This window comes from Camelus bactrianus, chromosome X (genome assembly GCF_048773025.1).
Source record: "Camelus bactrianus isolate YW-2024 breed Bactrian camel chromosome X, ASM4877302v1, whole genome shotgun sequence".
NCBI lineage: Eukaryota > Metazoa > Chordata > Mammalia > Artiodactyla > Camelidae > Camelus > Camelus bactrianus.
Window position 1 is genome coordinate 14,192,446 of NC_133575.1, and position 27,054 is coordinate 14,219,499.

The following is a 27,054-nucleotide window of genomic DNA, read 5'->3' on the forward strand; positions in this document are numbered from 1 at the left end:
AAATCTAGGTAAACATGGAATCTCAGAACATAGGCTTCAGTCTTGCTCTAATGCAGGAGAATTTATGAAACTCACAAGTCTCTTGAGCCTCAGTTTCCCTGTTTGTAAAATCCTGGTGCTAACTGTGGTCATCTAACTAAGCAAAAGTCTAATGATGAAATGTTCTTCACCAATGTCTGAGGGATGTGTTACTAGACCCGATGTTCAGTTTAAATCTCTGCTGCCTTCCTCTGTCTTTCCAATGTACCTGAGGCTTGCCCAGACACAAGACCCGCAGAACACAGTCACCTATTCCAGAGACGACTCAGAGCCCATCCTGTTGACCTCAGCTGTTCCCACCCATTTCCACTCTCCCCTATCGAGGCACACACACCCTTGGAATGTTCCCCTGACCACTGCCTCCAAGCAGGGAGCAGCTCCCTTCCTCCCCAGGGTGACTCACGACATTTCTTGCTGGCTTGCTTTCTCCATTGTGCCTTTTTTAGGTTCAGAAAAAGAAATGTGTCAAATTTAAAACTCAGAATAGCACATCTATTTAAAGTGCAGAGGAAGCAGCCTTTGAAAGGCTTGCAGAATGTGAAGCCTTTCAAGCCTGGAAGGCCTAAGCCCCCTAGTCTTCCTCCTGCTTTCTAAGGCCCCACTGGGAAAGGCAGGTGCACACTTGTAGATAGCAGAGAAGAGGTCTGATGTCCCCTGGGTTGGGGACAGGAGAAATCTCTCCAAGGGCAGGGAGAGTAGGAGACAACAGCCTTAGGGTGAGCCTGGGGGCAATATCCAGCTACTGTTTCCTTTGCAGCCCCTCGCTCTGAGCAGGAATTGTAGCCCCGTTGTTGCTGGAGAATAGGTTCTTGTCTCGCACAGGGAAGGATTCAAGAGCAAACCATATTAAAGTGAAAGAAGATTTATTCAGGGAGATACACACTCCATAGACAGAGTGCAGGCCACCTCAGAAAGCTAGAGAGGTGGCCTTAGGAGATATACATGCTAAAGACGGAACCTGGCCGCTTTCACTCATGAGGTGCAGGGCTGGTTAGTTTTTATGAGCTGGGTAATTTCATATGCTAACGAGTGGGAGGATTATTCCAAGTCTGTTGCAGAAGGGGGCAGATTTCCAGGGATTTGGTCCTGCCCACTTTTGGGCCTTTTGTGGTCAGTCTGGGACCTGTCATGGTGGACGTGGATGTGTCACGAGGCTCAAGGTCTACTAGAAGTCAAATCTTCTGCCGTCTTGGTTCTAACCAGTTTATGTTCTGTCTTCAATGGCTGCGTCATTCTTTTAATGGTTGTGCCCTGCCCCCTTCCCTCTTGTCTCACCCCAGGCCTCTCTGCAGTTTGCCTTAATCTTGCCCAGGCTCTTGTCATCCTGACACATTATGTATCAAATAGATCATTTGTTTATTGTCTGGGCCAGGAGAGGGAGGGAGGAGTCGGGGGTTGGTTTCTCAGCCCCCTTGGGGGAGCTGCAGAGAGACAGGGAGATGGGCTTGGCCCTGCGCACACACACGCACGCACACACAGTGTTTAGACGTCTGTAGGCCACTGTCTAATACTGATGGATATTCTCGAGAAGCTCTTGCTCTGTCATCCAGAACATTTTACAGGTGGGTGTTTCACTCACCCTTGACCTGCTCTGGGCAGTGTGGTGGGGAGCATCACACCAGGGTAGGGCTTGCTCGAGTCAGCATGCTCCCACGTAAATCCTTCGGAGCAGCATGGGTGGAGCCCTCTTCCCCCTGAGCCATTGTCGTTGAGGAACCATGGTGGTCCTGGTGCTGGGGGAGGCGCGCTTACTCTGCAGAGCCTCCCCAAGCCGCATGCTCAGAGCGAACCCTTCTCAGCTCTGGGCTCTGATTTGACTCCTCTCTCCCAAAGACTTGCTTATTTTGTTTCTTGCCCTACTGGGCGTGGGCTGCTGCACCCCAGCCTGCCGAGCACAGGCCCAGCCACCCGCAGTCTCACTCGGGGCCTGGGGACAGAAACCCATGGGGGGTGGGGGTGTGTGTGATCACCTGAGCACAAGGTGGCTTGCTGCTCTGGGGGATGAAGAGCCCAGAGACTTTTTGGGAGACTCGGGCTGCAAGGTCAGCTCAGGCCCCAGTGCTCTGCACCCCCTGGCCGCTGAGCTGGGTTTCATCTCCAGGCACAGAGAGCTGCCTCTGCCGCCTCGGCACCTGATGGACTGTTTTCGCTCCAGATGGAGCTCTGTGGTTAATGAGGGAGAGAGCACTGTGGCAGGAGCTGCCGCAGAGGGAGAGAGGGAGGGAGGGAGGGGAGCGCCAGAGGCCGATGCGCCTCCGCTGCTGGGCTCCCTTGAGCCCAGGAGAGAGTGGCTCAGATGCCTGCGAGAACTTGGGAACAGGCCTTGGTGACAGCTGGGGGAATTTATTCACACTGTCAGGAGAGAGGCTTACACCTCGAATCAGTTCCAACTCTTTATTTTTAAATCCACCAGCTGGCTAAAGACTTAGAAGGAAAGATGTGACAATCATTTGCATCTTCAACCCAGGCAGGCTGTCACTCAGGGTCCAGGAAAAGGCTACCAGGGCTGGGCTGGTGAGCCAGGAGCTTTGCGACAGCTCCTTGGAAGCTGAGCGGCAGGAGGTGGTGCTGGGCAGGCAGGCCAGGCAGCAGCGGCACCCCAGCCAGCACAATTTAGGAACATTTCTACCCAAAGAGAGAAGCTGCGATTGGCCCAGCTTGAGCCCAGAGGGGGCACTGGGAGGCCCTCCGCATGCCTGGGGGCACCCTGTGTGCCCTCGACTCCCGCTGCACAAGCCTCCCCAGAGGTCAGACCCTGGGGGATCACATGTCCTCTGGACAAAGGAACACAAGCCAAGGGTTCTGGCTGTGGTGGGTATTTAGTTTTGGATGCTCAGCATGTGAACCCCCTTCCTGGGTCTGGGGGTTCCCCAAATTATAAAGCTGGCCCCACCTCCCCTTGAGAAGGGGGAACTCAGACACTGGCTTTTCCAAACTCCCTTTCAGCTGGCAAGCCCTCAGCTGATGCCACACACCTGGCGGAGTCTGACTTGACAGCTAGAGGCTGTGTGAAATCTACTCTGGTGACAAGTGGCAGCCTCTATATTTAGTGCCTGAAAAAGCAGAGGCGAGGCTCCTAGTGACAGTGGTTGGCGTTGGGGGCATCTGTGGTGTGAGCCTGGGAGCGACCATGAGGCCTTGTTCTTGGTCAGGGAGTCGCCAAGCTTGATGATCATGTAACTTATCCAATATCCTTTAGGAAACACATTTCCTAACCAGCTAGATTTGCTGTAAGTTGCAACTAAAAACTGTGACATGGTAGCGAAAGGTGACACAGGCCATGAGAGAATAGAGCCAGTGACTGTGAATTCTCCTTGGACAGGCTAACCTGGGTTTGCATCTGGAAAGGTCTTTCAAACAGGAAAAATGAAAGGTGCAACCATTGCCCTGGGCCTGGTTCAGATACAGCTTGGTCCTACTTGGACAACTCAAAGCCGTGCCCTTGGCAAAACCTGGGTCCTCAGCCCACCAGCTGGAGGCAGAAGTGGCTGGCAGCCGCTGCACTGAGAGGGGCCAGAGCCACTCAGGATCTAGGTTTGAGGCGTGGCTGTCCTGAAGGACCAGTGCTAGGAACGCTTCCATGGAAGGCAGGGACAACGTGCCTCCTTAGAGGTCTTAAAAACAAGACAGGCGTTTTTTCATCCCCGCCACACTAGTCCATATTCTGTAAGCCGAGCCATTAATAGGCCCAGTTAGTGCTTTCTCGAGTAAATTGATTTTTCAGAATACTTGACATATTGCAACAAGGCAGAGGGATGAATCATGTGACTTGAGAGTTCATTGGTTCCAATGATTCCAGTCCTTCTAAGAAGGCATTTTTGCCAAAATTGCACATATGTTCCTTAAAAACATACATAGTTGTTTTCTGATGGAATTTTTTCCTCTCCCAAACCATCAAACACTCTGTGCATTAGCTTCGCAAACAATCTTTCTTGCAGTTCAGGTCTTGTTCCTCGGAGAACTCTCTTGGTAACTTAAGGACACGGTGTTTCCTAGATGGCTTTGAGGGGGCAAGAGGGATGCTGGGCTCTAAGAAGGCAGCACTGTGGCTTTGCTTTCCCCTCACAAGCAGAGCTATCCGTGGCCAAGTCCGGGAGAACAGAAGGCATTCTGGGAACACACAAAGTGCAGAGCTGTACGGAACAGATGGCAGGGACTTCAAAAGATTAAGAGTCACCTTGAAAGATAATGGCGCCAAGGGAGGGGGTAGGAGGCTTCTGTACCCTGTGACAACAAGGAAGCAGGGAAGACAAAAGCGATTTGCCAGACTTGTGTGCAAGTCAATAGAACTGAGAGGTGTTCCGCTGGAATTTACATCAAGAGAGGCCGAGCCTCCTGTCGAAATGGCATCAGTCAACTGGCATCAATCAACTGACAAACTGTTTCTCTTGCGTCCCAATCTTCTGGTCTTTTTTCTTTCTTTTTTCACTCGAGGAGCACTTATAACCTCTTTTTTCCAGGCAGTTATTGTGTAGCGAACGCTCTGTTTGTTCACTGTGCCTCAGAAGAGCTACAGAAGCTCTAACTGACCTCCAGCCAGACGTCCACTGGGGACACACCGGCATGACCGCAGAGCCTCCCCCAGCCTGGCCTGTGTTGCCATCAGGCAGATCTGGTGTCCTGTGACCTGGAAGCCCCGGGCCCCACCTCCAGAGGCAGGGAAGCTGGGGGAGTTCCTGTGCCTTGCTTGCACTTAGTTCAGCGCGAGTTTGTGGGACTCTTGCACATTTGACAGATGGGCAAACTGAGGCCCACAGAGGCTAAATAACAGCCCGGGTCATGGAGCTGCTGGTGTTGGTGCCAGGAGGGGAGGCTAGTCCTTCTGACTATCTGATGGAACCTTTGTCCTTGCTGCTGGGGCCCCCTGGGTCAGAGCCAGGGCGAGCGGTGGGTGGGCGGCAGCTGCTTTTCAACTGAGGACGTGACAAGAAATGTCTGTTCCTGGCTCTGAGACAGGACGCCCCATCCCCAGTGCCAGCGAAGGTCACAACTGGCCTCTCTGCTCTGGGGAGGGAGAGAGGAAAGAGCACCCCGCCCCTACTGCCGCCCTGATCCGAGGCACCAGGGGCTCCTGGTGGGGAAACCCGGCCAACCAGGATGCTGGTGGGCAGGACAGGCCTCCCCTCCCCCTCGTACATCTGTTCCTCCCCTCCGCGTGGGCCTCAGCTGCTCAGGAAAGGGATCAAGCCTCAGAAGCCTGCTCTTCTTTAAAGCTGACAGCTTGATGCCTGTGGAAATGCGATACTATTTCAGGATTTCATTTGAAAGAGGTTTCAAAAGAGTGGATCGAAGGCTCGGCTGAATTGCTTATTATGGCTCTTCTCCTGGCTGCGTCTCGGTTGGTGAGCCCAAACACGGCATCTGCGGCTTTGCACGTCAGCCACAGGCAGGTGATTGTTCTAAATTAGCACCTGGCTCATTCTGGAGGGCTGTAACTCTTCCCGAGCCTTCGCCCAGAAGCACCTGGGCCTTTCACAGCTTGTACCTTTCTTGTATTATCTGTGTTTGAAATGATCCACCAGAGTGTCTGTCGGGTGAATGACACAAGTCTTGTTTATGTCAGGCATGTCTTAAAGACACCAAAACTAAAGGCTATGACCCCCCTGGACCCTCCAAGGCAAATAGGAGCCAAGAAGCTTCCCAGGGAAGATGGGGCAGGGACGGGGTGTTCCAGGCACTGCAGGAGCTCCAGGGTGCAGGCAGGAGCTGCTGGCCAGGCCACCCACACTGTCTCTGGGATCGGCCCCCAGTGCCAGTGCTCTGGGCTGGCGCTGCCTTCCAGTCCAGCACCTCATCTGACTCTGTCACACTGTCCCCACCACACTAAAACCTGGTCCTCTGTTCCCATCAGCCTTCCTCTGTGGGATGAGGTCCTTGAGTGCTGAGTCGCATCTCACTTATCACTGCATTCGCACACCTGGCACAGGGCATCCCACCTCTGCTGATGAATGGAGGGAGGAATAATCTGGTAATCTGGGGAGGGAGGTGTCATAGGCTGACATTAATAGGAATAGGGGGATGCAGGAGTCCACTGGAACAGAAACTGGGAGAGAGTTCACGGACTTTTTCTTTATGTAACTACTCTGTACCTCAGCAAGGAAAATGTTGTGGTTTCAGAGAGATAGGAAACCAAGGCGTTGAAGTCCTGTGTAAATGGTGCCTGTGCACTACCCATGGGTAAGGGTGCTGAGGCCTGTGTTCCAGACTCTCTCCCAGGGGCAACTGTGAAGTATGTGGCTTGAAGAGAGGCTCTTTAGCAGGAAACATCAGGAACGGGAGGCTTCCCTCCTGCCTTTCCTTTGCTTTAATTCTGGTTCCTATTGCATCGAAACTCGAGGGGCCCTGGGCCCCTTACTGTCCCCTCAGAGCAGCTAGAGCATCGGCTTTCTCCACCGTCATGCAAACTTCCGAGCAAAGATCCAAAGGCCAAGTTTCCATTTCAGAGGCAGAGCCATCACAAATTTAAGCCATGACTCTCAACCAGCTAGAGCTCACCATAAGGCCACCTGGCGACTGTCCTTTTAAAGTCCATTAGTCACAGAAAGGGTTTTCCCTCTTGGGTATGGTCCTCCTCCCGCCCCAACACCTGGAGAGAAGCTCCATCCACCAGGACGTGGGCAGAGATGGCCAAGGTCCTGCCCTGTCAGGGCTCATCCTTGCTCCTCTATAATCAAAGCCTCCAACCACAACTACCTGAGAGTGTCCCCAGGGCCAAAGTGCTTCTGTGAGGAGGGCTCGAGGCCCCAGCTTGGCTCTGTCATAGAGGGGAGCACTGTTTCTGCACGTCTGGTGCTGCAGACGCGTGTGGCTCTCCCAGAACACAGGGAAAGTGCCGCTCCCTGCCGGCCGTCACTCCATGTCGGCGTGGCAGGTCACAGGGGGACTCGGCCTGCACCAGCCCCCAAACAACAGTTGGCCCAGCTAGCAGAGTCGGTTCCTCCCCAGCCTTTTTTTGGAGGGTTAGATTCTGGAAGACGTGGGATTTTTCATAAAGCAGGAGAAACCCCTAATTCATGGGTGGCCAAGATAAAACCCTTAAAGACTATAAGGCAAAGTTAACTGGGAGCAATTTTCTAAATCTTGGTGAAAGAGAATTATGCCACATGAAGGGAGCAATGCCAATAAAACAACAAGAAGCCACGGAAGAAAGCAAGGCACAAGAAAACCAAACTTACACAGAAAGGGTTGTTCTATTTGGTCCACAGACAGACTGCATCCTGTTAAGATGTTCCCTTTGTCAAGGTCCGCCACTGCTGGAAGGATCTTTCCATCTCTAAGATGTGTCACTAGCTCAACGTGTTTTGGTAACTCTGCGGGAGCTGATTGAAGCTGCCTTCTCAGTTCCCTCTGCACTCAAAAGAGACCAATTTCCAATTCCTCCTCAGACTCCAGGAAACCAGATGCTGTAACAAATATTCCAGCAAAATGAATGCAGACAACGATCCCAGGGCGCTCCTCAGGGGAGCACAGGACTCAGCGGCTCTTTCTGTGGCTTGGATGAATACTGCTTTCAGGTCTGTCACTGCCATCTCCTCCCTGCCAGTGTTTCTGATGGGACATGCTTTTGTCACAGCACAGGGGATCTCGCGGAACAGAAGAAAGTTCTCAGGAGGCTGGGGAGCAAATGACAGAGGCAGCGTGCCGGGGCCCTATTGCATCTGGCAGCCTGAATTGGGCAGCAGCTCCTGCAAATGAGAAGCCACTGCCTTCGTTAGGTAGGTCATGGTCCCGTAAGCCCCACTGGGAGCACTGTCGTAAAAGAAGTGGCAAATGCCCGTGGCTTGGTCTTTCTCCAGTGTGTCCATGGCTCCGATCGACATCTGTAGCAGGAAAAGGCAGAGGTGATGGGTGAGCACAGGCCACGCTCCCCGCCCTGTGCTGACCCTGTGTGCCGCATGCCAGGGGAGCAGCGCTCCAGGTCTAATGGCAGGAGGCCCATGGCCCGGGGAGGACAGCTGACCTCTGCTCTGGGCTCCGCGTCCCACCTGCCCTACTTGGCAGCACATCATCAACAAGAGGACGGTTTTTCCTAGCTCGACTTTGGTGCAGGACAAATGATTCATTTATGTCGGGCCAGACACGTAGCAAGACTGGTGTTGGCACTAAAACCTACGCTCAAACGGGCCTGTCTCCCGAGGTCTTTAGATTTCCCAGTGGCTGCTGTGCCGTTTTCTAACCAAATGGTTGACTTTTTTTCACCATCTGTGATGACTTTCTTCATTCGAGAATATTCTTTCCTATTGGACAAAGACTCCCTAGCTTTGACAGAGATAAATGCCAGCCAACCTGGCTACCTTGCCTCTGTGCCCATCTCAGTGGTGGGGGGACAGGGCAGGCTTGGACACACCCACCTGGTCCTGCAGGAACAGCTGGTTGGCCACCTGCACGATCTGGTCCACGTGGATGATGCCCCCGATGCTGTTCATCTCCGTGTCTGAGAGCAGCGTCAGCACCATGATGGCCTCCACCAGCAGCTGCCGGTACTCGGGCTGCGGCACTCGGTTCAGCACCGATTCAACGTGGACAGCAAACTTGATCTCCTGGGGGGTCATCTGCCAAAGGGACCAGCAGGAGAGGAGATCAAGAGTGAGCTGAGGACAGACACAGCCCTGTCACCCCCGCTGCCCACAGCACCCATTGACTCAGCATAAATGCTGCCTCTTTTCTGGCCACTTACTTGATTCCACCTGTAGGAACCCTCTGGGGCAGGAGGCCAAAAGCTGTGCCGCGGAGTCAGCCTGGTGCTGACATGATTCCCTACCCCGCTGGACTGGGACTTTCAGGGGCAGGACCATTTTTTAATCTACCTTTCTTCATTATTCCTTGTGGCATATAGCACGGTGCCTTGGGTAGGGTAAAAACTCAAAATTCAATATTTAAAAGAATGAATGGGGGAGAGAAACCAGGGACGATGACTGCTCTCAGTGGAGTGGGGGTCAGAGGAGGCTGCAGTGGGTCCCATGAGTGTGGCATGCAGCTGGGTCTTTTCTCTTAATACGGTTTTCGGGGGCAAATCGAAAGATCTGGACAGTCCAGATCTTTTCTGAGGGGAAGGAGAAAGAAAATGCTATTTCTGAGGGGAGGAAAAACGTGTGAAAGAAACTTTGCAAAACTTGAGGGTTAAGCATATAGAAAGATCAGACCTACAATGGGCCTATGTTTAACAAGCTTGAAAGAAGTGTGTGTGGTCAGAGTCCAGCAAGGAGAGCACTGGCAGAAACCCACGCTAGGCCGGCAATCAGGTTTTCCCCTCATACCTCTCGTGTCGTCGAGGATGGGAGCACATAACCGTCGATGGACAGACCGTGGCACTGGAGGCAGAACACACAGGTCAGGTACTAGAACGTGATTAAAAGTGCGCACAAACACATGCACACACGTACACTCAAGTTGCTCGGCCCTGGAAGCTGGCGCGAGGACTGGTACACACCAGACTGTTAGTTATTTTTAGAGAGCTTGTTCTCACTGCCCACAGGCTGTGTTTTCGATGGAACAATTCTAGGGAAGCAGCAGGCATCTTTCAGATCTCACACGAACAACGCCCTAGGGAGGCTGGGTCCTCCTCTGTGGAAGCTCTGAGTTTCACTTGGCAACCTGGCCCTGGCGGCTGAGAGGCCCCCTCTGGTGCTAGATAAAGGGAGATGTGCCTGGCTCCTGCTGGCGAAGTGATACTTCTATGCCTTTGCAGGCATCTATTTTTGTGGTTTCTATAATAAGCACCGATCACAAAAGACTCGAGCACATGCACAGACACGCACACGCACACCCGCATATATAAATATCAAGCGCTGGCTCAATACAAAATGCTGCTTTTTCATAATAAGAGTGTCTTGGTATCGAGCCAGTGGCAGCCTGGATGGAAGCGCGTGAGGCCCCAGGAAGAGTAGGGAGATTTTCTAGGAACAGTTTCTTCTGCTCTCACTGGCTGCCTTCTAACTCCTCGGGCCTTGTGACAGCAGTCCACCTGCCTCTATCCCCGGTGGGCTGAGGACGGAGCGCTGTGAATGCTCGTGCCTCCTGACCAGAGACCCCCTGCAGGCTCTGCTCCAGAGTGGGGACCGGAGTTGAGCTGCGAGGACAGGGACCGCTCTGACCTCCCTAGGCCCAGTTCTGTGAGGACGACCTCGGTCCCCACAGAGCAGACGTAACGCAGCCGCCTGGGGCTGTGGCTTTGGGAAGGGGGCTGGAGTCTGGGCTCTCTGAGATGGCTGTTCTTGTCTCTCCTACCGTGAAATGAGCTAACAAAAAGGGTTAAGGAAAAAATTGGCCTTGCCCATGGTTATTGGTTTGCACAGAAGCTTTTAAGGGAGGTAGACTGGTCCCTCTGTGCAAAAGGAAAGACAGGCTGGGGTGGGACCTGGGGAGACATGCATGCTCTGTGGCTGATGGGGGAGAAAGTGGGTGCAGAGCGCAGAGGGCACGGCTCCTGCGGGCTGTTCTGGGCTGTGCATGTTATGGCGTTTATCTGGAGCCTTCCCTGCCTTCCCTGGTTCTTGCCTATGTTCTGACTTTTCTACGTTCCTGAAATATGTCAAAGGTGGTGCCACACAACCTTATCTAACTTGTAGTGGTTTTAGCCAGCGTTTCTCAAGCAGAGGCGATTTGCCGCCCAGGGAACATGTGGCAATGTCTGGGGACATTTTGGTTAACACATGGAGGGAGGGGCACTACCAGCATCTGGTGGGTGGAGGCCGGGGATGTCGCTTAACATCCCACAATGCACAGGACCGCCCCCAAGAAAGGATTACCCAGCCCCAGATGTCAGCGGGGCCGAGGGGGCTCTAGGCCATGAGCTACCTAAGGTCGGGGGCTGAGCATTCACCTGTCCTGTAGCCACCTGCTATCTGTAGGTGCCACCACACCACACAAGGAGTACAGGGACAGTGCATTTCCTGAGGGGCACCTGTGTAATGCGGCACAGCGGTTAAGCTCACCTTCTGAAGGATCTTCCACACCTTCTGGTAGAATCCCACAGGGACCCTGTTGATGGCACCGTCCAGCCTTCTCCTGCGCAGCCACTGGCCCTGCCGCTCCCCCCAGCCAATGTGGTGCCCGCCTGAGTCTGACGATGATGTGCCGGTGGGCGAGGACGGGGTGCTGGACCTCTGCAAGACAGGCAGGGCGTGGCCTTCAGAAACCTAACCGGCACCCCAGGGGAGGGCTGGTTACCAAGAGGGCAGCTCTGGGAACTAGTCAAAAACATCAGACCACCTCTTGCCCAGAGGAATGTGGTTCCTTGTTTCACCCTTGGCCAGTTCTTGAAGCTGGATTAGCTCTGTCATGCACCGGTTTGGCTACTAAACACCTTCCGTGCTCTCTTCCCAGCCCCCAAGAGGTAGCACAGCATTAAAGCCCCTGACCTGATGGAGAGGCTAAGCAGGTCAGAGTATGGGCTCTAGGGGGCTGTGAACCCCAACTCAACGCCAGCTGCTTCAGGTTCTAACTCAGCCTCCTCTGAGCAGTGGGACCCAGGCGGGCGCCTGCATGTGTCTGAGACACACGGAATGCCAGGAGCACGCCTGGCAGGTGTGGTCAGCTGGCACTGCTGCCGGAGGGCTCGCGGGGAGACCCCGGGCCCGCGGAGCCGGCACCTCCCTCAGGCCCTGCAGCCCAGGGAGACAGATGCCAAAGTGACTTGACTCCTGTGGTGCCATGGAGAGTGGTGGTCCCTTCCCCATGGAGCAGCGGCCACAGAGAATGCAACACATAATACAGGGGGAGGGCTCTAGAGCCCAAGAGTAGAGGCTGGAATCCACACGTGTAACAGGGCCCTCAGAGGTGATCGTATTTCCACCTTCCTTTTCAATCGCTGTCTACTTGGCCTGTTCTCAGCACAGCACCTTACCCTAATTTGGGGCGATGGCTGCTTCCGCTGAAGCCTTTGCTGAAGCAGAGGGAGAGGGCGTCCCCTCCTCTCCACCTACTCCCCGAGGCTGCACTTATTCTGGCCTCTGCGAGGGAAGCACTGGGGCCAGGCCAGCAGTTTGGCTTCTGCCTCGGGAACCACAGGTCTGCCCACAACCGGGGAGGCAGCTCTGAGGGGCTCCCAGTGGGGGCCTGAGACCAGGTGGGAAAGTCGGGCTCCCTTGGCGGGGTGGGGGAGGGGGGTGAGGCCGCGCCCAACCCTCCCTGTGGCCAAGCTCACGGCTGCTTTCTTTCCCTTGATAGATTCTCAGCCTTTGGCCTTCGGGTCAGGGAAGGAATAACCTTCATCCTTACACATGATCTTTCTTCTGGACTATCTGGCACTTTGCTTTCTCAGTGTGCCACAGCCAATTTAAAGGTTTAAAAATGAAATCCAAATGTTCGGCAGGCTAGTAGGGCAAGAGGCAGGAGTCTTCCAGAAGCACGCGATTTGACTTCATAGGCTCTTATTTTGAAAAGGCTGTGAGGCTGGGTTATTCCACTGGGCTCATTACTGCCATTTAAATACGGCAACAATTAGATACAAATAAAAGTAATTACAGCTGCACTCATCAATGACTCAGCTGGTTTTCTCCTAGTTTCGGGAGGAAGATTCAGACTCGCCTCTGCAATTAGAACATTTCCTAGTCCTCCATCTCCTCTGGGGCCTCAAGCCGAGCTTACGAGGTGCTCATCAGCACCTGCAGGCACTGGGCCACCCCTGTGGCTTGAGAGAGAGGCACAGAACAAATGCCTTGGAGGTTCCAAAAGCTCCTGGGAATTGGTGAGGTGTGTGTTCCTCACCCACACCCCAGCGAGGGGCACAAGCAGAAAACTCGGTGGAAAATCCAAGCTTGCTTCTACAAGTTCTCAGCTTGCTTTCTAGACTCTCCTCACGATGACAGTCAAGTGAAAACACTTAAACCTGGTCACGTCTTCGGGAGTTAGGGGTGTGGGAGCACGAGAGGGGCAACTGGGGATTCAGACCCCACAAAGGAGGAGGAGGAGGCGGGACGCGTGGTTTACCGCAGACTTGGAGAAGTGCGCGCTGCCGGACGCGGCCTGGCTCACGGAAAAGAGCTACAACACAAAGAGAGTCCACTCAGTCATGTGCAGTGACACCAAAGGACGCAGGCAGAGAGAAGGAACATAGAACGGCCTCGGAAACAGCGACAGGAGGAAGGTGCGGAGGACGCGGGCATCCAGGAGTTCTCACTCTGCCCGGAGCTCTGGGCTCCGCACAACGGAGGAGCTGGGGAATGCTTTCTCTGCGGGTGAAGTGTTCCCACGTCTACTCGGATGTGGAGGGTGCCTCATCGAGTTAGGATGCAGCTTATATTCCAAAGTCACAGCCATGAAATACTCATCTCTTATGTTAAGAGTGGTGAAAATCTAGAGATCAACCAGATACCCATAACCAGCATTTAGCATCTGGTACCTGCTGGCATTCAACAGATACTTGTTAAATGAACGAGTAAGAGCAGGCTGATAAGCTTTGGCCAAACAAGTATTTTCCTCACCTAAAAATCTAGACTGAATTCTTTACCTGCATAGGGAGAGTGCCTGAGCACATACACACATGCACCCACGCTGTTCTTGCAAAAGCGATTAGAAATTTAAAATGCCACAGCATCTATTAAATTTTGAACAGAGAATAACATATTTCCTTGATGTAAAAGACCAAATACAAAGCTTGTACTGGCTAACTGGATCTAAACCCATCAAAGAAAAAGGCTGGTCATTTTGTCCCCATAATATGCAAGGATGGCATTAAATGGAAACAGAAGGAACCACCCATATTCAGCCACAGTCAGCTGCCATTGAGATGTAGGTAGCCAGAGGGACGATGCCACCGAGTGGCTGGTAAAGGAAGATGTCTGGAAAGTCTGTTCCTTACTTGGAAAGAGCATAAATTAGAATGAGAGAGCATGGATGTTTTTTCCCAGGGACAACATAGAGAATCCACACGTCAGTATACAATTCCTCTGCGCTCTCTGGTGTCACAGAGACATTAAATCACTAGGAATGTGACTCCAATTTTCTGAAGGGAGGAGAAGGAAGTATGTCCCAAGAGTGATATAAAAGTACAGTATCCTAACATTTTTTTTCCTTATAGGGTTAAATTCCCCCAGGCAATCTGGGGTCAGGAAATATCAGTATTCCACTGATATAATCGATGACCACATTTTACTTGGCCCTACTTATTTCCCTCCTTTTAGAACAGAAACTCCTGCCAAGGCAGAGCCTGGGACCATCTCTTTCACATAGTCTCCTACCAAACCCAAGAGTTTGACAAATGGAAAAAGGTACGGGGCAAGGTCATTTCTCCTCTTTCAAGTCCAGCACTCTGCCCGTCCCCAGGGCTGCCTGCACAGCCTGCCGACCCTTCCACCCAAGCCTGTTAGATGGGCAGAACCATCCTCCACACGCTCAGTCTCTGTTTTCACAGCCTCAATTTCCACAGTCAAGCCAGAAAGAACACGAAGCACAATAAAGGATGAAACAAGACAAAGATATTTCACCTGGTCATCAGCACTAAATCGCCTAGTCATCTGAAAGTAAAAATATATTAGGAAATAAAAATCAGTTTCGAACCAAGGATGCCTTACTACTTCTATCACCCTCTAGATCATACAAGGAAGTGTTGGTCCAGCTGCAGGGTGTGACCCATGAGTGCCTCACGGACTCAACTGAGTGAGTCATCATTTGAAATGGAGGAGAAAATCCGAGTGCATTTCTCACTGCAGGTCATGGTCAGAAGGAAACTATTTCCTTCTTAATCACGGTCAAGGCCTAGCACAGTCCCTGGCACATTAGGACTGAAAGGTCATTGACTTGCAGTCCTGCGGGGTCAGTTCGGAAAGTATTTGTTGTGAATTAAATAAAGGTGAGAAAAAAAAAAAAACCCAAAATACCAGTGGATAGTGGGAAGTACAGGTATCATGAGCATTCTATTTCTAGACTCCTCTCACTGTTTCACTTGAAGGATACACTTGATGGAGGGATGATTCAGTTATCTTTTGTACAACTTTACTTTTTAAATGCCTGTGGCCCACTTGAAAGAGCAGTTCTCGGCAACAGGCAAACATGGGGAAGGGTATTTTCCAGAACGCTCACGTAACCCGTTAATGTTAAGGATGAGCGTGAGTGGCTGTGGGATATCTGGGTACAGGATGTGTGCAGATTCCGGGGCAGAAGGGATTGCACATCCTTTATGAAGCCTGCTGCACCCTGCATGCCCTGGGTTTCTATCATTTTCTGAGTTGAGCCTGGGCAGGAAGACCAGTTCCTTCCCGGCACTGCTGCCGCTGAGCTCTTCTTACCTGTTTCATCTCACTCCTCAGCCTGCTGATGCCACTCCTCTCGGTTTTGGTGACTCCAGTATGTCCCACCTCATGGATGGAGATGGCTGGGCTGGATGTGGAGGAATGGATGGGTCGCACTGGAAGGGAAACATATACACATGGTTCTTAGAAACTGTATCGCGTCTACCGTGAGAGAGGAATATACACGCATGTGCTTATTTATTGTATCTGTCTGTCTCCCCCACTCGACTCCCTGCTCCATTAGAGGAGGCCTCGTTGGCCCTGGCCAGCAATGTTTCCAGCACCTGGAGCAGTGCCTGCTACACAGCACAGGCTCAGTATGCATTTGAGCAAATGGATGATAGAGTGAACATCACTGAAGCAGCAGGCAGAAAACACTGGATGGCCAGAGAACCCTTCAGTGATTTGATTGAATCATTTTTACCTCTCCAAATGCACCCCCTTCCTTGTAGAACTGAGACCACCCAATTAAGGTCCAGTCTTGGGGCCAGAGAGGCAAGTCCTGGGAGAACAAGCTGACCAAGGGCTGGAGGAGCAGAAGACCCGGCTACCCCATCACGGAAGGGACCCCGCTCCACCCTGCGGCAGCGCCCCCACTAACCGCTCCTGTGCCGTACTCACAGTGATCATCCTAAAGGATGTGACCGTGTTACTGCCCCCTCGGAATCCCTCCAGGCCTAGCCTGTCTTCAGCAAAAGCCCATACAAAGCCCCTCGGGCTGCTCCCTCCTCCCGCCGCCTGCTCTCCTCTGCGGGCTGCTTCCTTTCCTCCTGCAGGCCCAGCTCTAGGGTCACTTCCTTGGGCTGCGTCCTCTGTGTGCCCTGCCTTCCCACCCTCCCCACCTCCACACCATGGGAGTAGGGGGCAAGGGGCACTGCCCAAGGGTGTAGAGACAAATAAGGAGCCAAAGGACAGCAGACAGGGAGGACCCACAAAGGAAATATAATGATTACCCAGAAGGAAGGAGGGACACTGGTAAAGTGGAAAACAGAAGCCAAAGGGGTCTGGGAAGCTAGAGTGGGGCCTGTATGGGGTGGGCATTAGCTGGAAATATTTATCTCAGACATCTCAGGATTTAATCAAATTCTAAGACTATTTGAGTTTCCTAATGTATAAACACTGAACAGTTACAAAGGACAATTAACAATGACGTTATATGCAAAAAGACAGGACCTCTTATGGCCTTGCCTGCAGTTAGACATATTTATGGTTTCAAGTGACATTACTCTGTTCCTAGTTTTCTAAGTTTCTACATCTAATGACAGTTTTTTAGTAATTATCTAGGTCAAACCATGTATATTATTTTGATGAGCACAACACATTAAATATTTATCTTGTATATGTACATTTCAAGGACTGTGCATTTGAAAGAACTGAAAATTACTTTTGGAAAAGGATCTTGAGCATTCCTCCTTCAGGAAAGGAGAAAAGCCACCAGAACACATCTGACTGCAACGCCGGCTTTCTCTACAGGCTGGCGCCCACTCTGGAGAAAAAATACTAAGTACCCAATGTCCTTCTTATTAAATAAAAGGAATGGCAGCCCACACTGCATTTCTTTGGCTTGATGAAATAAATTCACAAATGTATCTGCAAATCATTTTACTTTATAATGAGCAGAAATGATAATTGCTTCAATTATAATTAGGGAGCATTTGAGAACAGAATTCCACCAGGACTTGGGCAATTATATTTCCTAGCATCGCAAACAGAGTTCTGGTACAGATAAAAACTGAGTGAGCAAGACAGGGACAAAGCAAACTCCCTCAGCAAGAAAGTGCTATGAGGTCGTAGAGGGCTCTTCTCCAGGCCCATAAAGGGTGACGGGGTCTGGCTGAGAATGCTTCTACTCGAACCAAAGGCGGGGCACTCAGGTGATGGGAAAAGACAGCCCTCTCATGCTGACACCCTAGTCACCTCACCCCCTCCTAACGCCATGCCCAGGTGCACCTGCGGCTCTCCCAGCCAGCCCACGAGGGCTCACAAAGCCCCACAAGTCACAACCTTAAACCTAGAACTCTGTCTCAGTGAGGTGGGAACCTTACACTCAGACATTATGTCCTGAATCTCGATTACTGGTGTCGACCTGCATATAAATGAAGCAGTTCCGGGCCACCTGGACACGTCAGTCAAGCCCTCTCTGAACCCCTCCCCACAGAGTAAGAGGAGCATTTACTTACTGCTTCTTTCAACACCAAACTCTTTTCCACTTAAAATATGGTGCAGGAGATTTTTCATATCAAAAGGGCTGAGGTTCATCAAACTTTCAGAAGCTTCTTCTCCTAAAAACAAACATCTTGTTAAGTGTCCCAGATACAGGGCTGGTGGTGGGGGAAGGAGAGTCGAGTGGGCCTTGGATGGGGGACAAAAGCTGCTGTGGCAGGTCTCCCTGCTCAGGATTACCTCTCCACTGCTTCAGGGCTGAGAGGTACTAAGCCTTGGTGAGTCTGAATGCTGCCGTTTAAATTGTGTATTTTCTTAACTCTCAGATGCATCATTTTTCATATTGTAATGACCCCCAACGTTGGAATGCATCTAGCAGTGGATTTACATATTTAGACTGGTAGGATGTCTCCCAGCAGAGGTGTTAGGAAATGGGGGATGACAGCTCACCACAAGGAGATACAATAAGGGACTTGGAAGTCAGGAGCAGAGCAGAAGATTCTAGTGCCTCATTCTCCCTAACACATGAAATTCAACACCCTGTGGTGGATGGTTTGGCTGAAGTTACATCTAACCTGGTCAAGCATGAGCACACCCAGAGGCTCAGAAGCCCAGGTTCCAGGATACTTGGGCAGGGTTCCCCGGGGCTGGGTGGGTGCAGGAGCCGTGGAACTGCCCGTGAGCAGCCCTTGCGGGTCGCACCTGAACAGTTCAGGCTCCGTGCCAGCTCTGTGGCCATCACCTGAATGATCAGTCCAATCCGGAGCCTGAGCATCTCTACGAAGAGGCTGGGCTGCGCCCTGACGTACATGGCCAGGTACACCACAATCTCCTGACACAGGTGGAGACACGGTATCAGAGACTGGGTGGTGGCAGGGAGGCCCCTGCTGCCCAGAGGCATCAGCCCTGCCCCGCCCCGCCCTGGCCAGCTGACCTGGGTGAGGACGGCGATGCTGATGTCCTGCCCACTGGCTTCATAGATGAGTTTCGTGAGCTCCTCGGGGGGAAGAGGCCTAGAAAGGAGCATCGGGACACAAACACCGTAAGGATGCCCAAGAGTGTGCCTCCTAGCCCTCTGTGGAAGAGCTTCATTTTCCCACTGGAAGCTCTCGAGTGCCAGTGTCTTCTATTAAGACTCTTTTCCTGAATGGTGGATGGCACTGATGTTTTCCGCACGGTCCCCACAAACCTGAGGCCCCCAGGCTGAATACTTACGCAGAGATGGTCTTCTCCCGGGGTTCTGGTGGCAGGCCCACTGTGAGCTGCTTCTGGTGTGACAGCAGGTCTGTGCAGGCCTACTTATTTAGGAGGAGGGCAAGGGGCAGAAAGAGAGAGGTGAGCAAAGCCGACGGGGAAGGGTCACTGCCGATAAGATCATAAATTTACCTTTACAAATTTTATGACCCATGTTGCCATTTACTTGAAAAATTCTTACAAAGACACCCAGACTGAGCAACGTAGGCCGTGTTGGGTCCCTGTGATCTTTGTGGCCCCAGGCCTGGCTCTGCAGGGCCTTTTAGTGGGTATTTAATGCCCATCCACCACAGCAAACACACTGGATTCCCGGATAGTCCATAAGAGGGGTGGGCTGTTGCGAGTCCTAAGATGTTAAGAGTAAATGACCATATTAAAGTCATAAACTGCCAGTTTCCCCGTTATTAACATATACTAAATACCACCACCTTACCATAACACTGAACTTGAATGTCTTAGAAAGCAGCTCTGGATTTTGCAGGGCCTCAGGGTGAAAATGTTAACGAGACTGTACTGCAGCGGTGCAGAATTAAGAGAGCTCTGTTTAAGATGGTGCCAGGCCAGAGAGCATTTTCATTTTATTTCTTGGTAAACCCTTTTCTGCAGCTAACAAGTAACAAAACTAATCAACTTGAATTTCATTTCCTCTGCTTGCCTTCCGAGAGCAGTGGGAGGTAAGGAGAGGAGGGCCTGCTCCATCTATATATTAAATAACCCATTTCCTTTACAAATAAGAGGTGCTTGCCTCCAGCTTCCGTAACAGGAAGAGGACATGGGGTTACAAAGGACAAATGGACACCCCGCGCAGCCTCTGACCTCAGCCAGGACCTCCACTTTCTTCCGGAGGAGGCCAGAGATGTAGCGGATCAGACCCCACTCCTGGTTCAAGCCGGCTTTCCCATACAGCTCACTAAGGAGGTTGTGAACTGTGACCCCGTGCTGTCCAGAGAGATGTGTGTCCCAGTTAGGACCCCTGTCAAGAGATGGGAAACCCCAGAAGTATGGCCCAGAACGTTGAAAGGCCAGATTCTCTCATAATCAAGCACACTTGGCAGGGAGGGGAATGAATCACTGCACATTCTGCCAAGCCCTCAGAGGCCCTCCCAGTGCTTCTGAGTCTGACCAAGAGGGCTGCATCTTACCAAAGCACCCCTTCTGTCTACTTGAAACAGAAGTCTAACACTGGGCAATGGTGAGATCCTGGCCTCACCCAGTATTCTCGTCCTCAAGGCCAGCACTAGTAGGCAGGGGAGGGTACGGAAGTATGTTCATGATGATTCTGGGTAATTTGGGTGAATATGATCATGATGCAGCCTGCTAGAAGGCCAAGAAGACTAGGACAAAGAGCCAAGGAGAAGAAGGGAAAGCTCAACCTAGTGAAGACCATGAACTTACTTCATTACATACAGAATGTACAGAATGTCTGCTTGGTCCTGTAGGTTCGAGCAATCCTTCAGCTGCTCAACCAGCTTCTCACAGTCCACGTCACCACGGTCATCTCTGGGAAACTGGAAGTCATCTTCAGGAGCCTGGCCATACAAAAGCCAAAAAGCAGGAGAGAGGGGCTGAGCATGCAAACTTTTAGAAGATTAGGAAGTGACACACCAACCTGGTCTTGGCACTCTGCTGCTGTGCTACACTCCAGCTTTTCAGGGAGTCTTCTGTGGCTTTTTGTTTATATTTTTGATCAGTGAATCACTGTCTTAGTCAATGTTTGCAAGAGACTGAACTGAACAGGTTAAAATAGGTATAAATTTTATTCATGTAAAGTTCAAAAACAGGCAAAACTCATGCTAGCAGTTACCTTTGGAGTGGAGCGGGAGGAAGTGAGTGGCAGGGGCACAGGGGCGGCTGTCACTTACATGGGTCTGTTGGCTCGGTGATAATGCACTGAGCCCTATGCTCATACTTCATACACTTCTCTATATATGTTAAACTTCAGTAAAATATCTTTTTGAAGGCAAAACAAATACAAAAAATATGTGAGTTTTAAACAACCTAAAATTGAGGTTAAGTTAAAATCGTCTCCAGCAGACAATGAATCTTTCTATTCATGTGGAATAAAATCAGAGGAGACTTTGGAAAAAATAACAAATTAGGAGAATCAAAGGGGAACACCCTGAGATTTTATTCTCTGGAGGAATCTTTTTCTGGTTTTGTAACCTGCTCCACAAGTAGCCCAGCCTTGGCTGGCTGGCACAGATGGGCCAGGGCTAGTGGTGAGCCAGCTCCCTCCTCTAGTGGGACACGGGTTCTGACAAGTAGGCAGAAAGTCAGTAGCCTTCTCCTACATGCAAAGTATAAAGGTTTGCATCAAATTCAGTGTGCATACTGACACGAAGCAGATTCCAGACAACTAAGTGAATGGGCACACATCAAAATCCATAACTTCTAATCCTAAAAGTCCTGGATATCAAGGAATATGCTCTTTTGAGTTCAACCATTTAAAAGTTCTTGGGACTACATCAGCATCAAAGAACATTACACTTTTTGAAAAAGTGATTCTAAATATTTTACCTTTTTAAGGAGTGGCTGAGGGGAATCAACAAGATTCAGCGACTTACGGTGGGCACTTAGAATTTTAGTTGGCAGAGCCATGGGAACAACTAGAAGATAAAAGAGAGAGCTCTTCTGAAAAGGAGGAAGGATAAAACACTTATTTTGAGAGGTACAATACAAACCAAATAAGAAATGATGACTTAGTTTAATTAATTTCAACACTAACTTTTTACATAGCCACATCATGTGCTAAGTCTGAAAACAAGAAGTGAGCAGGACACAGATCTTGCTTTAAGGAGCTGAACTTCACTTTTCTCTCTTAGAATTCAGGGAAAATTACACAGCATCTTAGAACTAGAAGGAGCCTTAGAAATGATTAAGCCCGACCTCTTTCTTTCAGGTGTGGAAACTGGGAACCAGACAGGATAGACCATTTGTCCAAGGTCACTGGCCTTCTCATAATCAAGGTGTCCCCACTTCCTGTCTACTATGTATTTCACTTTGCCACTGCTGGGTGTTAGTGCTTGTTTTTTTAACCACCTTTAAATGTTATCATCACCAATGCTTATTCATTCAGCCATCTCCACCTGCCAGGCTATATCATATCATCTTGGGAAAATAAGTACCTTTCAAGGTAAAGATGAGGCATATTTAAAAGCCATTTATAGATCTCCAGGTTACACTAGTGAATTTAACATACATTTTAACTTTACTTCCTCTCAATCCCCTACTAACACTACAGAAAATAATTAAAGAAAAAAAAAAAAAAGACAAATCCTAAAGAATAGGGAAAAGCAGGAGAGAAGAAAAGAGCAACAACATTTTGGAAGTGGGGAAGCTGATGGATAAAAGGTAACTGGTTTAGTAGACACAAGGCAACCAAACCCCAAGTCTGCAGTGAGGAAAGCCGAGAACCAGTCAGGTTAATATCAGAATTCTCAGAGGTCTAAGGAGCTTGCTGCATCATGGACCTCTGGAACTGGGGGCAGTCTAGAGAGGGCATCCAAAATAAGATGGAGGAGAAGCTATGGGAGAGGCTGTGAGCTCCCTAGATGTCCTCTGCAACCACACAGCTTTCCAACTGCCTTGCTCACCCCGATAGAAGCCTAGAGGGTCTCTCTAAAGAGGGTAAAAAGGGGGGGGGCTATGTCTGGAAGGGGTACTGACCCACATGTCTGAAGGCCGAGTACATTCCTTAGGGGAAATAAATGATTGTATAGCTCCAAGCAATCAGATCTTTACCTGTTAAAAAGGAGACTGCAAAGGAGACTGTAGAGTATCTCTGGGAAATCTGCCTGGCCTACACCCATAAACCCACTTACATGCTTGGAGAGTCTCATGTATAAGCAGATAACCAAGGACAGGAGGACAGACTCAAATGCGAAAGACAGAAACCAAAAGAAACAGGAAAAATTGACTTGGGGGAAATGGAAACCATTTAGGGAGAAGAAATGTTAAAAAAAAAAACAAACAACAACAAAAAGCCCTGCCATTAATATTCTCAGAGTAATAAGAAATTATACTGCATGTATGAAACAAGAATGGATGCAATTCATAGAACAAAGATTTAAAACATGACAGCAAAAGTGGAAAAACTCAGCTGAACAGGTGGAACAAAAAGCTGAGGCAATTGCCCTCAAAAGAGAGCAAAAGACAGAGAAATGGAAGACAGAAGAGAAACAATAAAGACTTCTCCAGGAGGTCAACACTGGAATCATAAAGTATCAGAAAGAGAGGACAGAGAGAATGTAGGGAAGGAAATGAGTCAAGAAATTTTTTAGAAAAACTTTAAAACTGAAAAACTGAAAGCAAAAACCATAAATTTCCCAATTGAAAAGTCTGCTGAGTAGCCAACACTGTGGATGAAAATATACCCAGAGCAAGGCACATCACTGAAATTTCAGAACCTGGGAACAGAGAAAATCTTAAAAACTCTCAAAGAGAGTAACAGTTTATATTTGAATGATCAAAAGTCAGAATGGATTTAGATTTCTCAACAGCAACACTGACAGCAAAGGGACAATGAAGTGATACTTTCAAAATTCTGAAGGAAACTTGTAGTAAAATTCTATACCCAGCTAAATTCTCAAATAGATACAGAATATGGCAGACTTGCAAAGTCTCAACAGTTTTACCCACCATGCACTGTTTTCTCAGGAAACAACTGGATGTCCTCCACCAAAAAAGGGAGTAAGTTAAGGAGGAGGAAAAGTTGAGACACAGAAAACAGGAGAGCCAACAAAGGAGACAAGGATGTCTCCAGGATGATTGTGAAAGATCCCATGACAAAATCTACATCCCAGACATGGAGGGAAACAGGCCAAAAGGGGCAGTGAACCCCAGAAACAAGCAAGTTGAGGGCTGTCATCACCATGCTCTCTTCCACTGTACCGTTTTTTTAACCTATTGAAACTATTTCAGAATGTATTCCATTAAAGGTATAAATCGAGAAAGGGGAACATGCCAGATTCAGGAAACAGGGAACCCAACTGAAGAGATAAGCAAAGGCAATTCCAAGTATTACGGTAAAGTCAAGTCCTAGGATGCCAGGTATGCAGCAGGCCTAGAGTTCAATAAGCTGGATGGAAGGGGACTTCTGGACGCTAAGTAAAGCAGCGGAACCCAGAGATTCGTGCATATGATTGACCTTGTGAAAATTTGTATGGCAAGACCATTGGAAGCTGTAGAAAGGAAACAAAGCAAATTAAAAGATAGGATGATATGACATTGTAAAATGACTATAACTCAATAAAAAAATGTTAAAAAAAATAATAAAGGCAAAAAAAAGATAGGGCAATGATAAACTTTAGAAAAAACAAAAAGTAAAAATTACTGACTTAACTAAACCTTAATACAAACTGCACAGATAGGTTAGGAGAAGTGAAGCAGAGGAATGGTGATTTAAGAGCTAAATCCTTACCCGCATAAGAGAAAGTCAACAGATACCAAATAAAGCCAATGCATCAAAAGAAAGCAGTATAGACACACTATTTTAGAAATACGGAGATACGTAAATGCCAGAAGAACAACTAAGAGTTTTAAAGTGATTGCCCCTAAGTAGGACAGTGGGGAGGGGAGGGGAGAGATGAGGCAGGAAAGATCTGCATTTTGCTGCCTTTTAGGATTCTTTGACTTTTATATTGTGTTCATGCATTACTTTGATGAAAGAAGTTACTTTAATAGGCAGAAAAGAGTTAATAACATACATGGAATTTCCAAACCCTTTGCTTTTGCCATGACAGAAAGTATATCCCGAGTGGAGTGGATGGCGCTGAAAACATGGCTGTCCTCTGTCTTCTTACAAAGAGGTGGCAGATAGCACTTGGAGGATGTGCTTTGCAGGAGGTGGCTGATATACTGGTCAAGTTCGTCCTGGCTTTCTATAATTACGCAGGTAAGAAAAAGAGCCAATGAAAACAAGCTGCACAAATAACCCAAATGCATAACAGTGATTCTGTGTAGCATGAAGTGCTGAGTAGATTTAGTGGAAGACAACATTTTGATACAGATATCTGACCTCCCACCCACCCCCAGAGAGCAAAGAGATTTATGTAGATAATGTATGTGTTCATAAAGTTATTGTTTGGAAAAACTTCATCCAAGGAAAAGAAAATACATGTCAAGATAGTGTTTATATCACATCATCCCAAGATGAACTGAATATGTAAGACAACCAGAGGGTCAGCAGCCAACATTTTATCTTTTTGCTTTAATCTGTCATGAGTAACATACATTATGGAACCCTCAGCCCCAATCCCAATTACTAACTAAAAGTAAACAACAGGTCACTTCAACCCAAAACCTCCCTCAGTTTGAGAAATTATATACATAAATAGGATTTCATCAGTTACATCCAATCAAAACTAAGATCATCCTACTATCCCTTTGAAAATTCAAGTGTTTCTGTCTTCATATTTCATGAAAAGTCTGCATTCCTGAAACTCTTTGTCCCTCTAGGTTTTAAAAAAGCCCCACTTTTGCAGTTTAGGTTTTTAAACTGGCATCTTATTCATTTTAATACGTGAAAGTTTTCAAAGCCTCTTTTTTTGTTAATTACCATTTTCTGTGCTTGAGTTTTAGGACAATTTTATCACAATGCCAAGGTTTAAATAAATTCAGTGAACCACCTACAAAGGCATTACAAACCGTACCTTGATTATAGGTGTCTTCCAAGTATCCTCCCAAATCTGAATCACTATCAGGACTGAAGCTCCCTTCACTGGCACCATCAAACAACTTCTCATCACAGTCTGGATCCAGGAAGGTCAGATACGTATAGAAAGAGGTGGTGAGAAATTCCGAAAGACTCCCTAATTTTACTCTGCCAAGGAGACATTGTGTTAGAGATACAGGTGCATGTGGACCAACTTCCACTGTGAATCATTGAGAGACTTTTCAACAACCAGGTGGTGCTTCTGCCAGAATCAATAAATACGTCACTCTGCAGATTGCCCCATATAAGTAGTCAGCCAAGAAACTAAAATGAAAATTCAATAGCAAGTATGAAGTGGAATCACACAGCATATTAAAAGCCAAAATGAATCATGCTGATTTCTTACTCCCAAACCCAATACAAATAGAAATCTATTTTCCTGAACCAACCAAAGATTACAAAACATAGAGTGAACTAGAACCAACCCTTGGGTATTTCTGCCCTAAAATGACTGGAGCAGAACAAAACCAAAAGCAAAAATTCTCTGGGGGCTCTCGTGCTATCTTTTATGAGTCCCTACCACACAGTCACACAAGCGGGCGTTAGAAGAAGGGTATATGCTGGGAGAGGAGCACATCAAAGATCTCTCTAGAAGGAAGGTGATGGCAGGCGATCCCCAGATCAGAACAGTGGCCCAGAGTGGCCCTATTACATTATCAGCCTGGGTAAAGTTCCACCAAAAACTAGGAGCTGGGTCTAGCAGTATGGGGTTCTGCTGCAAAGGCTGCAGGCTTCACATTCTGCAAGTTCAGCCCCAGGTTTGGGGAGCAAGTAGGATGTCCACCCTGCAGAATGCAAGCAATCTAAAACATTAGAGCTGGAAGCTGAAAACAATGGGATGCCTCAGAGGTACCAGCATCAGGTTTGACTATTTTAAATAGCTTGGTTTAAGGAGAGTAAACAGAAGCATGCAATGCAAATGAATTCAAAGGTGCGGGAGCTTCAATGGGCAAACACAGACTACATCAAGAAACACCGCCTGAGAGAGAGAAAAGCCTTCCCTTAATAAAGTAAAAACTTTTTCCCCATGAGCCCTGGGGCCAGTTCTAAGGATTGTTTTGCCCTGAGGTTAGGGAACAGGAAGAGGTGAGATGGAGCCAAGGGAACATTTCTCTCTGATGAAGTTGAAAGGAGTCAGGGCAAAGGCGGAAAGGCAGTAATTGAAAAATATTTCTGATAGCGAACTACCCCAGGTGGGTCCGGAGGGTAGAACTTGGCATGGAGAGTGAATTCAGCTTTTTAAATACCCTCAGACCTAAAAAAGAGCCAAAATGAGATTCAACTTCAATTCCAAAGAACTTAATAGGAAAGGGTAGCTGATAGAGCCTGGGCGCTCCTGTCCCATGCTTCTCTGAATTGTTGGCTGTACTCTATAACCAGGAGGCCCTCTGGATTCCTATAAGCCCCCACCCAGCTCAGCATGGTGGTTAGAGCCTGGTTTCTGGGTTCATGTGGAGTTTCTGCACCTACTCATCCTGTGCCCCTGGCCCTCTGAGCCTACAGATCCTTGTGCATAAAATGGGAAAACAGCCCAAGCGACAAAGCATAGACTAAATGAGACAATGCACCCAAAGCCACAAAGCACACTATAGGTGCTCAATTAACTGCAGACAGTATCCTTTTGACAATGGTTAGATTTCAATTAAATAATTTATT

The 27,054-nt window shown here is 49.1% G+C and overlaps 1 protein-coding gene across 5 annotated transcripts in view; it reads right to left on the minus strand.

The window, feature by feature from the left end:
* Positions 1-885: 885 nt before the first annotated feature.
* The window catches only part of PHKA2 (phosphorylase kinase regulatory subunit alpha 2), a 74,359-nt gene continuing 48,190 nt past the window's right edge, over positions 886-27,054 (minus strand). The window contains exons 18-34 of one of the 5 annotated variants that reach the window (XR_012504829.1): positions 25,337-25,506; positions 24,392-24,565; positions 21,204-21,292; positions 20,082-20,215; positions 19,503-19,659; positions 18,648-18,727; positions 18,367-18,445; positions 18,135-18,264; positions 17,450-17,551; positions 15,267-15,385; positions 14,466-14,495; positions 12,970-13,023; positions 10,974-11,144; positions 9,297-9,350; positions 8,391-8,591; positions 7,215-7,859; positions 886-5,566 (exon numbers count right to left, since the gene is read on the minus strand). Coding sequence is in view for 1 of the 5 variants with exons in the window: in XM_074359770.1 (XP_074215871.1) it covers positions 7,689-7,859; positions 8,391-8,591; positions 9,297-9,350; positions 10,974-11,144; positions 12,970-13,023; positions 14,466-14,495; positions 15,267-15,385; positions 17,450-17,551; positions 18,135-18,264; positions 18,367-18,445; positions 18,648-18,727; positions 19,503-19,659; positions 20,082-20,215; positions 21,204-21,292; positions 24,392-24,565; positions 25,337-25,506 (1,915 nt within the window). In the remaining 4 variants the exon portion in view is untranslated. Of the gene's footprint in view, positions 7,860-8,390; positions 8,592-9,296; positions 9,351-10,973; positions 11,145-12,969; positions 13,336-14,465; positions 14,496-15,266; positions 15,386-17,449; positions 17,552-18,134; positions 18,265-18,366; positions 18,446-18,647; positions 18,728-19,502; positions 19,660-20,081; positions 20,216-21,203; positions 21,293-24,391; positions 24,566-25,336; positions 25,507-27,054 lie in introns of those variants that run through there. The other 4 variants (XR_012504830.1, XM_074359770.1, XR_012504831.1 and 1 more) reach the window with 4 other exon arrangements.